The sequence below is a fragment of the Trachurus trachurus genome, assembly GCF_905171665.1.
Source record: "Trachurus trachurus genome assembly, chromosome: 16".
Taxonomy (NCBI): domain Eukaryota; kingdom Metazoa; phylum Chordata; class Actinopteri; order Carangiformes; family Carangidae; genus Trachurus; species Trachurus trachurus.
The window spans coordinates 22,080,335-22,094,162 of NC_139902.1; the positions used below are offsets into that span (position 1 = coordinate 22,080,335).

General features: G+C 41.2%; 1 protein-coding gene across 1 annotated transcript in view; it reads right to left on the reverse strand.

Moving 5' to 3' along the window:
* ulk4 (unc-51 like kinase 4) overlaps window positions 1-13,828 on the reverse strand; it is a gene marked incomplete at both ends in the record, with an annotated part of 69,140 nt that overhangs the window by 2,034 nt on the left and 53,278 nt on the right. The window contains 4 exons of the mRNA XM_083990312.1: window positions 2,053-2,141; window positions 7,116-7,310; window positions 9,475-9,576; window positions 11,495-11,658. Of these exons, the coding sequence (XP_083846438.1) occupies window positions 2,053-2,141; window positions 7,116-7,310; window positions 9,475-9,576; window positions 11,495-11,658 (550 nt within the window). The remainder of the gene's footprint in view (window positions 1-2,052; window positions 2,142-7,115; window positions 7,311-9,474; window positions 9,577-11,494; window positions 11,659-13,828) is intronic.

Consider the following 13,828-nt stretch of genomic DNA (forward strand, 5'->3'; position numbering starts at 1 on the left):
CCATGTGCTATACTGATGGCTTTATATTTGACTGACCTTAACAATGAATTAAGGACCCCTCCACCACACACACACACATGAACACACAACCACACGAACACACACACACACACACACACACACTCAGACTTGAGGTTTTGAAAAAGCATTCCTCAGGTTGCCATGGTAAAGGCTGAATGACATCATTTGGGTTAGGATCTCAGCCCAGACCTCCCCGCTCCTTCCCACTTTCTTCCGTCTCCTCTCTCTGCCCCACCTCCTCTCATCCTCTCAATTAAAACCTCTCCTCACCCTCTTCCTCCCCCCTCGCTCTCCTCCTCTCTCCCCTCATAACTCCTCTCATCTCCTGCCCTTTCTCCTAAAACCTCTGCCTCCCTCCTCCCCTCCTCCTGCCACTAAACCAGTGGGAGTGTGCCAGTCTCAGCTACTTCAAAGCTAGAGCTGATCTCTGCTTTCATCTGCCAGAGAGGGAGAGGAGAGAGGAGACGAGGGGAGAGGAGAAGTGGGAGAGGGAAAGCACGAGAGAGAAAGAGAAGGAAAAGAAAGAAAATGAGGAGAATAGAAAGAAAATGGGGGGGGGGGGGGCGAGAGGAGGAGAAATGGGTACAGAGGGGGACAAAAAGGGAAGAAAAGGGGTGACCAAGGAGAAAAGAGGGGGAGAAGGAGTGGAGCGTAGGAGAGGCCTCTATAGCAGGACAACAATACACCTTTATTATTGATCTGACAGGATGTGTGTGTGTGTGTGATTGAGAGACAGAGTTGCACATAGAAAGGAGTGAAAGCGACTACTTGTGTGTGTGTGTGTGTGAGAGAAAAAGAGAGAGAGAGAGAGAGACAGGCCGCTGGTCTCATACATCAAAAGATCAAAGACAGCATAGTCGCTACGGTGACAAAACACTTGGCTCAAAGAGGGAACACACATTCAGCTCACATACTCATAAAAGGCATCCAGATGCAGAGACACAGGTGTGTGCGCGCATATAGACTTTTTATTCTTTTGTTTATCTGTTTTCTCCTTCTGACTATTTTTCAATATCTTACACATGTTAACCTAAAACAGGTAAAACACGGTCGTAACAGCTGATGGCCTGTTCCTGCCACACCTTTTAAAGGATGTGCTTCAAAATTACACTTCCGTGACAGAGCTCACAGCTCAGTGAAATGAAATGGACGTGTGTCTGAGATGTCAGTCTCACTGCTTCACCCTCCCTGCAGCAGATCTCACCTCCCATTATCAAACACACAGCGGCGGTGACAGATTGTGTTATAAATAGGTGTTGAGAGGACATTGACGTTAACTCATTAAATGAGGGAGTAAAGTCTCTTTCTCCAAGTCAAACTAAATTCACGTCTACTTGTCAAACTATGTGCAGGAGTTTCTGCCTCTCTTTCTTCAGCTTGTGTTATTTGCTTCATGTTTAAAAGTGAGTATCACTTGCAGTATGATATTAAGTACATAGTCACACTTGAAGTTGTGTGTACAGTTTTTGTGGCTCAGATTGTGTTAATCTTGATTTTGCGTTTCTATCATCTTAGCAGCCTCCACACACACCTCTCCATTTCAAAACTCGTACTTTGTGAGAAGGAAGCTGTTAGTTTGTCAGCTGTGTGGGGGAGATGCAAGTCATGACTCCTGCCACTGATGTAAGACCTCAAGAGGCTCCCAAACAAAAAATGAAGTCTTGTTTTTTAATAAATGCATATATCTAATCTCTCGGCTCTTTGTGAGCCAATAAGCTGACACCGTGCCATGTCAAAAGCTCGCATCCTTTCAATTAACAACTAGTTTTGACATGTGTAATGCACTGACATGTTCAGACATGCAGAAAAATGATGAGATGGGGGAATGAGCTCGAGGAGACTTTTGGAAATCCAGAGTGATTTGTTGTTGGTCTACATTGAGTAAATTAAACTTGACATGTAAAAAGTCTTGTTTTATCTGTGATCTATAGAAAATGAAGACAAAGTGGGAGGACTATTTTCTTATCAATGTTGTTGATGACACACAAATGGAGACATACATAAACACACTTAAACAGCAGCAACACACACCTGTTGGATGAAGCTATATCCTGCAGTGTACTTGCTAGCTCCGCCCCTTCTGGACATTCTAACCAATCAGATCTGTCCGTGGTCTGCACCTGTAACGAAAGAGGGAGAGAGGAGGCGCAACGTGAGATTGCAAAGGATAAAGAAGATAGGGGGCAACTGGTGAATGGCAGTGATCCACACGCACAACAAAAGATGTGATGACACGGGTATGATGAGGGTCATAAATACTGAGCAGGGTGATCAGGACAATAGTGTATGAAAGCATCATTACCGATCACAGAGTCAAAGCTGAAGAAGAGTGAACTTTGATCTGAAAGTGTCCAACAACGAGCTGAAAATCATCACTCCAATACAGGAAACACAACTGTCTATCTAACTGCATATTTGTCTCCTTATCTTCTTTTAACCAAACCGTCCTTTGTTTTTATGCTCTATATGTTTTTTTTCTGTTTTCCTGCTCTTATGATGTGTGTGATTTTAAGTATGTATGCCACCACTGTGATGGCCAGTTGCAATTTAATTGTATTGCAGTGACAATAAAGACATCTTACTTACTCTTAATCTTACTGCACTCATTTATCAATGCATGAAACTGATCAAAGAGCTAATGTGTCAAAATCTGTCGAATTCACAAACATATACACATACCCTAACCCTGTGTGTGATTTTTCTAACAAGTGCTTTTCTTTTTCTTCTTTCTACAAATTGTCCTTTTGATCCTCATGCTCTTTATCACTATTTAACAGTCCATCTTTAGATGACATGTCTTGTTGATTCATGAATTTAAGGGCTGTGCTGCTGAACTTGTCCACTCTGGACTAGACTCAGCTCGGCTCGGCTCTGCTCTCTTCTCTCACTGAATTTCCTCCCTGCATCATTTATCTGTTCTCTTCGTCATCCCTCTGAATTTATTCTTGTCTTGACATGTCTCTCCACACCATGATGTCTGGGTTACACACCCACCCAGAACACCTGGTCCTCAGACTGTGCGTGCTTGTGTGTATATGTGTGTGTGTGTGTTTGTGTGTCAGGGTGTGTGGTCCTCATTTTAATAAGGGGCAATTACCAAGTTTACACCGAATGCCAAGTTTAGGTCTGAGTTAAGATCTGGTTTGATCATAAAGTGACAGTTTAAGTTACCTATTTTTTTCTTTTAACATTGTCCAAAGTGTGTGTGTGTGTGTGTCTGTGTGTGTCTGTGTGTGTGTATTAGTGAATATTTATGTAAGCGTATGCATGCATGCAGCCATGTGTGCGTGTCTGAGTGGATGTGTGTCCATGCGTTTGGTGAATGTGTTCTCTCTGATCTCCGGTGACATCATCACCTCTGTCTCTGTGGCGACACAGCATGGTTGTTGCTAGGCAACGGGGTTAGGAGGAGACAAAGATGATCCCCTCACTTGCTTACTTTTTCTTGCGAGCACACACACACACACACACACACTCAAACATAAGTCTCTCCATCAGGGTGAGGGTACATCCTTGTGTGCCAGCCAACCAACCTCTAAACACACACACACACACACACTTCTCCCCCCCCCCCCCCCTCCATCCCTGCTCCCCATCTCCTCTTTGTCCTCTCCTTCCACCATCTCTCTCCCCATCGCTACCTGACCAACACCCCGACTCCATAATACTGAACTCAAAGTCAGATGAAACAGGCAGACAGGCAGACAGTCAGACATGCCGGCTCTAAGAAAAACAGCACAGGGCTGTCATAATAGATATTAAGTTCAAACAAGTGACAATGTACCTGACAGCAGAGAGGGAGAGTAGTACATTTGCCAGAATAACACACAGTAGATAATGTAAGAATAAGACTTTGTGTGTGTGTGTGTGTGTGTGTGTGTGTGTGTGTGTGAGAGAGAGAGCGAGAGAGAGAGAGAATGAAGAGAGAAAGATTATAAAGGAATAATTATTTGTTTTAGGGATCACACTAGGAAAGAAGTGACTGCTACCCACTGCTGTAGTACAGGTTGGAAACTGGACTGCATGTCCTGTGCAGTCTGTCTCAGTGACCATGTATATTCTATTCTGATGATCTTATATGGTTTGATAAATAAACCTGAAACTGTACCGTCAAGTTTGATTTTAGTGCATCATATCATATCATGGACATTATGACTTACAGTTTTCCTTATTTCTTATCCTCATTCGACTGAATCTTGAAGGATAAGACAACCCTGCCTGCTACTTTTTTTATTCTGTCTTGTTTGGTGCAGATGTCACTGGGCTTCAAATCTATTTCATGTCAAGTTTTAATACTCAGGTTGTTGCTAAAGTGCCTTGACAGAAGTGGAAACATGTTAATCGATGCAATGTATAGTGACTTGACATGAAAAATATATCATCAGGGGATTGATTACTTTGCAAAGCAGGAAGTTCTACAATTTAGGGATTAAACAAATGAAATAAATGTACATGTTTTGGACAAGTACATGTACAAACATGGAATAGGTCACAATAGTCCAACACTATAGGCTTTGACATTTATGGAATATTTCAGTTCATGGAGATGAAAGATAAAAGTGGGAGTTCAACAAACAGTGAGAAGAAAACACAGGACAACAACAGCATCCTGCCGGCCCTCTCAGATCAAGCTTTGTTACAATTTATATAAGACTACAAGAGTAATAAACATCACTTCTAAATAAATTCAGCGTTGCTAGAGGCAACTAGAGTTCAAAAAACATTTTACACTGACAAATCAAACTGAAAAGAGATAATGAATGTTTTTTTCTCTAACAACGTCTTCTGAATCCTTTTTCATTAAATTAGCATTCCCCTTTAAGTCCTAAGTTGTGATTGAAAAAAGACACGTTGAAAATTTCACTAATTCACTCTTGATTCATTCTCTCTCTCTCTCCTCCCTTGCAGTTTCCAAGCAATGAGCGGGATCTTTGATTGAGATTAACACAGCCCTGAAATCAATGAAAGATAATTAAAAAGCCTTTGTTGAAGGGCAGGCACTTGTCTGTGTGTGTAGGTGTGTATTTGAGAGACAATATGTGAGTCACTGTGTTTCTGTGATGGTATAGAGGTGGAAAAGTGTGTTGTGAGGATAAAGAATATCTGCTGAACTCTTTCAAAGCTGCACATTGCTCTCTGCCAGCTGACTGGATGATAATGAAATTCAAGAAAACCCAATTTAGAAAATGATTATAAAATGTTGATTTGATTTCTTTCTTTTTTTTCTTTTTTTAAAGTTTCACTACTGGATAACAGTAGAAACAAGTGCAAGGTGGAAATAATGGTCCTCAGAGGGAGAGTAAAACTTCAACACTTAAAAATCTTTTAAATTAACTAATGTGGAATGACTACATGCGTGGAAAGGTAGATGGATATTTTTCTGAGCAAATAAATTAGTTCCCAGCACTGCGCTGCTTAGTGACTCATTCACTAGTTATGCAGAAATGGCTGAAACATACACACAGTTTGTATATGTGTGTGTTGCTCCGGGGTGGTGAGCGGGATAGAGAATACACCCCTCGATGTTACTGTAGCTGTTCGCACAGAGAGTAATGAGCGAGTTTGCACGAGAACAAATTTGTTACGACAGACAGAGAAAGAGGTAAGTCTGTGAGCTCGTGTGTGACAGAGACAGTTTGTGTGGGTGGTTCAGGTGGCTGGATCTAATTAGTGAGAGGAATCAAAAATACACACACGCACTCCTGCACACACACGCAAACTCTGTCTCTCCCACACACATACACACACTCATAACAAATATTAGGAAGCTTCCAGGCACATCTTTCAGTCAGAACATATGATCTCAGAGTGACAGCTCACCTCGTGTCCCACGTGCAGAAACTATTTTATGACCCTGCGGCCAAGCCCAAACCTTAGGAGTGCATTTTACATAATTCATGAGGGTCGACAGCAAGATGAGGCAATTTTTCAAACTTGGTCTTATTGACTTTTGAGATGTATTTTTACTCGACTGTGTCCACTCAAACCTGCTATTCTGAGAAATCTCTGGATTACACTTGTATCGTCTACATTTGTAAGCATCCAACATCAACCCTTTCTAAAGAACTTATTCCTGAAGAATCTGTGACACAACTCTTTAAGTTTATGCAACCAAAACTAATTATTTTATGTTAGAATAATGCTGGCATTGAGTTTTAAAAGCTGATCAATTGTTGTCCGTAGAAGTATGCAAATCCTGTTCTTTGGTGTCTTTTGCTATGGTAAAATGCTTGCTTGTCCCAACAGTACTGCAGAATAATCCAATATGAAATTATTTCCTTGAGAAGCTAAGCTCCAGAACAGTGTGCGTGTGTGCGTGTGTGCTCAATATTGTACCAGCAGTTTAGTTAACTGTCTTTTTTGGCTTTTTAATTCAAGTGCTGAGTTGTTACAATGTCGCTGTAGCATTGTTTGTGTCGATCAGGACAAGAAATGACGTCCTTGTCAGAGCCTGCCTAATTCTGGTGAAAGCTGGCTACAGCAGCTGCATCGCTGTCCCCATGTTACCAGAGTGAGATAATATTGTTTATTATGTTTGGGAAATAGAAGCCTCGCTGAATCTCCTCCTGCTTTACTGCAATGCTCTCTGCAGTCAGCCCGTCTTTGGCCTGTACTACAAATCTTTTTGACTATCAGACAAAATTGGACAGACACTCGAACAGAGAGTGACAGGCAGATACAAACCAACACTTTTTTTTCCTCTCTCTCTCTCTCTGTCTGTCTTGCTGCCTCCGTCAGTCAAGTTTTGGTAAAACTACACTCTATTTTCAGCAGCTCACCGGGGCTGAATGTGTGTGTGCGTGTGTGACTAAGTCTGTTTTTATTATTCCAATATTTTCATTCTGCAGTGGTGGCAGTTAATATTTCAACCCCCCAAAATACAAACACACCCAGGGCCAAGTTTTCCCAGTCACAGAGCAAACATTTGCTGTGTTATGACCTGCACTGGCACCTGAGGAAGGGGCGCACAGGGAGCACAAATTGATGTCTTAAAAAAAGGTCATACAAGTTATGTTGACATGTATTCTATGTTTCTATGTTAAACTTGGCAGAGACGACTGTTTGTGTCTACCTGCGCCCACCCTGCTACTCACCAGTCGACTGATGATCCTGAGGGTTGTGTGCTGCATCGGGGGGGTCTCAGCGTGCATGTGTGTTCGCAGCACATGTGAGAAATTTTGCAAGCAAGAGGGCGTCAGGCAGTCACACCCCTCTCCACCATACAGCTGGACTAACAGGGCCAGACACTGGACGGACTCTTCCCACACCTCCTGGTTTTCACTGGACAGCTACAAAGAAAGAAAAATAAGTGAACTGAACAGTGAAATTGTTTCTGTTTAATTTATCGCACTGTGATTTGCATCATGGGCTGGAAAAAGTGATTTAATTCCCCTTCTTACAGGTTTATTGACCATACACACCATAAATAATACATTGAAATAGAAACCTAAACTGAATCCACACAATTACGTCACACTTTGGTTAGTTAGTGTATTAAACCACACGTTTCAGAAATAAAATGATATCTAAATAAATGATTAAAGCAACAACATGCACCATTTATGTATTTCTAATTAGAGGGTTAGTACAGAGTATAGTATAGAGGGTCAATACAACGCTGCCATAGGTAATTTACTGTATTCTATTGATTTGTTTAAAGGCCATATCAAGTAATTATGAACAAATGTTACAGACAAGAATCCAGGATCAATGTTCCCTTTCAACCAGGTGCATCAGAACAAAATTACAGTCCATAACGAACCTCTTATCATCAAAACGTTTCCTGCACTAAATCATATTTCAGTAATTTGCCCACTGCTATTCAGAAGCACCAGCTTTTAACACAAACAAGTTTTGCAGCTGTAATGATGTTAGACTCAGGACTCACACTGACACTCTCTAACTGGCTTTCCCTCCAACCAACTAATACCCCAAGGAGCAAAGGGGCTGAGCAGAGGGTGGGGGTGGGTTAGCTGCCCCTTTAACCCCTTCATCTCCCACCAGGCGCACACAAGCACACACACAGACACTCGCCCAACACTCAATGTGTCAAGTATAAGTAAAAAACTCTATTGTGTCCCTTGAGACTCCCTTTCCTCTACCCCCACCCCTGCCCTCACAACATCAACTTCCCATGATGTTTTACAGAGCCTCCGCTCTTTCAAATGGACCCTCTGCCATTTTATGTTACACTTTTTACACTCATACTATATGAATTTATTCATCTAAATCACTGTTTTGTTTAGAAGGTTTTACAAAACGTGTTTAATTTTTGTAATAAAAAGCTGCAGATAGATATATAGGCATAACAACAAAGACCTTTGTCCATCAATTACCTGAATTAGATTTTAGGCACTTCAGTTATAATTCTGAGTGCAGACACAGGAAGCTATTTTGCATCACGTTGTTGTTTAATATACAATTTTAAGTGATTATTTAATCCTCGGTAATGTGTATGGTGCCAGAAGGTGCGGGTGTTTGAAAGGCTTGTGCGATAACATTTCCACATTTCTCTCAGCAGAGAGGCCAAGATTGTACCCACTCTTATCTTCTGCTTTTCAGATTGCATCAGGTTCTGTGTTGGTACTTGCAGATATAACTCTTTTCTGCAGCTTTCTGGGTTTAAAATTGAAACAAGTGTAGAATAATTACTCCAGTGCACTAAGATAATCATCTGTATTAAACAGACAAGTGATGTGCAAGGTGCATACTGCATCTATGCAACACCCACACACACACAACACATACAATATCATCAAAAAAACACATCACTTAGACAGAACTAAGTGAAGGAATTAGAGGCCACACAGTCCATGTGTGACAGCTAATTTAATTCATTTATCCTGATATACATACATTCATGTACACACTCAGAAGAAAGATAACTTAGGATCAACTTTTAACTAAGTGGTTTTGGTGTCAAGTTTGAGATGCTGCAGGTCTTTTTATAATATATCAAATGTTTAACAGTGGTAGATAGTTTACAGTTCTGAATGGATCCATCTGGTTTTGGTTTTGTTGCTAACCATGAAATCACAGTTTTACTTTGAGATGGAAACGTTCTGGATTTAACCAACAACAATAACAAAAAACTAAACAGAGATCGAACTGGTCTAGCATTACAAACTTATCGCTGATACCAACTGTAAAATGATAAAATGTATAAACTCACTAAGGTTATATACTATGGTGGAAGTAACTGTGGTGACAACAGCAACTGGTGGCATTTTCAATCGTAGCAAAGAGGGATTTATTTTATTGCTACCACATTTTCTGACATATTTTTAGTTTTAATCAGATGTAGAGATCATAACTAGTGACTAATTCTTACAACAACTTGGGAGAGTATATAACCAGACAAATAGGCATATTTTCACTTTCTGTCTCGCTCTCACACACACGCACACACACACACACACACATACACACAGGCTCTGTGAGTGTTGGTCTCACCATGTGAATGAGGTGTGTGCTGAGTTGGCTCAGGGGTCTGTTGGCTAGGAGCAGTTTCTCTGCTGCCTCCATCTCTACTGCTGGACAAGATAGCCTCTGGCTCTATACAAACACACACACACAGACACACACGCACACACAAACAGACACAGACACAGAAACACACACACACACACGTTAAATCATTTATAGAGATTTGACAGTCAATAATGATGGATCCAGAGACCTGCCAAGACACATTCTGACAGACTGAGACAGACACAGAAAGACACACTGATAGACTAAAGCAGGAAGTAGTTTTCCTGCACACACTGAGTTATTTTAACCCCTTCTTTAGCACAAGATATGTTTTACATTAGTGGATTCACGCCATTTATTAGTAAGTAAGTTATTATTGCATCTCATTAAGACTTCAGGTCTCTCACGTTCTCCCTCTTTTCCCCCTTACAACCAGCCCCCACTCTCCCTTCAGCATCTCTGTACCCCCACTTCGGCTTATTTTAGTGCAGTTCATGCCTACAGTGGAACTTCAGGCCAATTAGCGGTGGAATAATGTGATTAATACTGGCACACATTCTCTCTCTCCCCCAAAGTCACTTTTCCTCTGTTATGCTCTCGCTCTCTCTCTTTTTTTTCTGAAGTATATATAATCTCTCTCTCTTGACCAACAGAGTAATAGTTTGGGGAGAGTGGTCTAGTCACGTCCTCTCTCCTTATCAGACCTTATTACCCAAATGAATTTGGTTTGGGAAGAAGTTTTCTTTTTAATGAGCTTTGCATTTCTCACAGAATTGATTTCTGCTGCACAGTCTGCTTGCTCCCTTTTCCATCTCTGTCTCTCCTTCTATCTTTCCATCCTCCCCTCTCCCTCTTCTGTCCGTCTCCATCCAGTCTTTTACCCTGCCTCCCCTTTAGTCCCCCCCCTCCACCCCCCTCGTCTAAGCATTAATATGTATGCGTTGGGCTGGGGTGCACACTACGGGGAGATGGGGGCTGGTGTGTGTATGTGAGCATATGTGAGTGTGAGTGCATCTGTGTGTAGGGAGGCGAGCTGAGGACAAAGCCAGTGGTGATAATGAGGCCGCAGGGACATCGCCAGACAGGCCCCTCTGCGTACGCCTGTAAGAGTGTGTGTGCGTGTGTGTGTGTGTGTGCGTGTGTGTGTGTTTGTCCCAGTGACTTGGGACCTCATCCGCTTTCTCCTGAGTCCACAACTTCAATATTGCAGTTGCTTAAACCTGCTAGCTTTTACTGCACACATCAATGGACACACACACTCACAAACACACACATACAAATACACACACATGCCTCCAGGGACATGATACAAGGACAACATTTTAGGGAGGAACTCTGCTCAACGGGATGAAATTGATAAATGGTGGTTAATCAGTGTGGGAGATACACTAGACTAAGGACCAATATAACATGATACAGCAAAAAAATGGTAACAATCATTTAAAATCTACAAGAGAAGATGTTTCGGTTCCTTAAGGATTATTTCGCAAGTAACGTTGCTTCACAGTATACAACACTGTAATTATAAGTCTATAGGGGTATTGGTTTTCAATGTAAAAGCATATACTCCAAATATTGATATACTGTATGTCTTCTCCACAGATACATTTTGAGATATGACTAATGCAAAGAGTTGAGAGATCAGAACCACATTAACTTCTAATTAATCAATATTACACTTTCTGGTAACTAATGTGGCATATAAGTGGGTTTTCTTTCATGAAAGGCAAGCATGTGTAAAGAGAAAGGTATCTGAATTTAGCTTTAGTTACTCAAAAAGCGTCCATCTCTTTTCCCTTGTTTTTTTTTTTTTACATTTTGTGTTACAGACCAACCATAATCAGATATCAGTAATAATTTTCAATATATTGCCAATAGAGCGCAGAAAATTTGAACTAGAGGTTTTTGTGATCCGTTGACTACCTCGCTGACAGAGAGCTTAGCTGCTGAAGAACATGTTGGGAATATATTGTTCTCATTAACTGTACGTGGATGTTGATACCTGAAGTGCAGAGCGGGCGACGACAGTTTGTTTCAGCGTGTTGTGAAGCAGCTCCAGAAGAGCTTGTAACACAAGATGTCCGCTCTTCCTCATGGCACGTCCCTCTGCATCCAGGCGAACCACTGCAGCCTCTGAGAGAGTTTCCACAATCACCTCTACCAGGCCTGTGCAGCAGAAAAGAGGTCAGCATGAGAAGGCTGTGAATTAATTTACAATCTTTTTGGATTTGTTTAAGTCTGTTTAAATGAGATATACCATTTTTAATTCTTCACTTTAAAGTCTACAAGGCTAAATGCATTGTAAACTGGAAACAGACCAACAATGTGTCATATTATAAAAATAAGCAACATATTCTCAGGCTGCCTGTCTCTCCAAGATCATTAGGAAACATCTGCAATCCATTCTGCTCTTATTACTAATAATATTGATATATCATACTAATATTGTATAAAATCAAACTTAAAAACCTCTACATTTGAACCCAACTGACACACCTCACTCTGTCTGCTACACATATGTCGGAGAGGTAAAAAATAACCTGAGCCTGTGCAAATATCTGTAACTGCAGGCTCTGGTTCGACTCCTCGGTGGATCGATAGCTCCTGTGCAAGATGAGAGACACTCTCCCTCTCCAGTCAATTAGCATTTCATTGTCACCAACTCGCCAAGAAGAAAAAAGCTGAATGTGACATTCAACTATTTCAACAGAACTAGCACTGTGCAACGTTGGATTCTTCCATGACAATGTAAACTTATCAACACACCTTATTCCAAATCAACACAACAGTGGAGGACAAGTCAGATAAGATTCACATCTAAAAAGAATTTGGTTATTCTCTTCTTACCCATTTCCTTTCCTTTTCCTTTCCAACTCGCTATATCTCTCCCAAGAAAATTGTCCACTGCACAACATGTTTAAAAGATGCCAACTCTTGCTAAGCCATGAATAAATACCACTTACTAAAGTGCAAACCCATGTTCCTTGGCTCATTCATTTTAACATGACATGGAGGATACTGCCCGTTTTGCAGCTCTATCTGTGTAGTTAGCTATTGTGGGCATCTGTCCCTGTAGTGTTCTCCCCAACACGTCTGTGTAAGTGAAGATTGGATAGATTCTGGCCTGATGAAGTTGACATGACACATTATTATACATTATTGACACGCTTTTCCAAAACAAATGTACACTGTGCCAGTATTTAGGCCAAAACGTGTGCTGCATTTCCTGTACACCAAAAAAGTAACAGTTAAATAACAAATGAACTGAATGACTGTCTTCACTGGGGAAAGCACTGCCAGGTTATTTTCTATTCCAACAGATCTTTATTTAGAAAGTAGATGTTGTGTGTGTTTATTTTTGTGAGTGAAAGTGCAACACTGCAGACACTAGAAAGCTATTAAGCTAGACTTCTGTCAGTGAGATTTACTGCTGCTTTGTCAAGCTGCCTCATAAATTAAATAAACAAACTGTCCCACTTTGGACTGTGCAGTCAAACAAAGACCGTCCTCTGGTAATGTGATTTGACAATGCAGTCCTGTGTAGAAGTAAACTCTACACAAATAGTTGCACACATATATGCTAATAGCATTATTCTTATACAGAATAGCAGTCATCCCTATACATAGCAACAAGAAAATAAATATCAAATCAAGAATGAAAAAACAAAAACAAGGTATTCTGTAAATAAACTCTGAGCCATCTATTGACAAGGCATTACACTGTAGGTGCCCATATTGGGACTATACCTAGATAGCTGTAACTGGTGACTACATGGACTATGAAAATGGACTATAATTTTCTAGCTGTAGCAGATTTTTAGAGTACTGACTAAACCAATCACGTGCAGAAAAAACAGCACTAAATAGGCCAAGATGTGGTTTTTAAGCTTCCTGTCATGACGCACTCCTCCTTGCCAACTTCCTGCCTGGTTTCCTGTTTTATTTTGAAACTACAGTCCATTTGAGTCTGTTGTGGTTTTGCTTCCTGTGTTTGTCCACCTGTGTCTCATTAGTTAATTAGTTTCCTGTGTATTTAGTCTTGTGTTGCATCTCTTCAGCTGCTGGATCATTATGGGCAGTTACTGCATGTTTAGGCCCAATTCCAATCCGACCCCTCACGGACTCACTGACTTAGAGGCGCGTTCACGGGAAGTCCGTGAGTGTGTGAGGGCTGTTCCGTTGTCAGATCATCAAGTCAGTGAGTCAGTGAATGAGCCCTTACCGCCCCCTTACCGTAAGTCAGCACCGATGCTGACTTTGGGTAGGGGAATTACCCACAGTTCATAGCGTTGTGAAGTCAAACACATGAGATGCCGTCGGAACGCAAGTGTTAAAA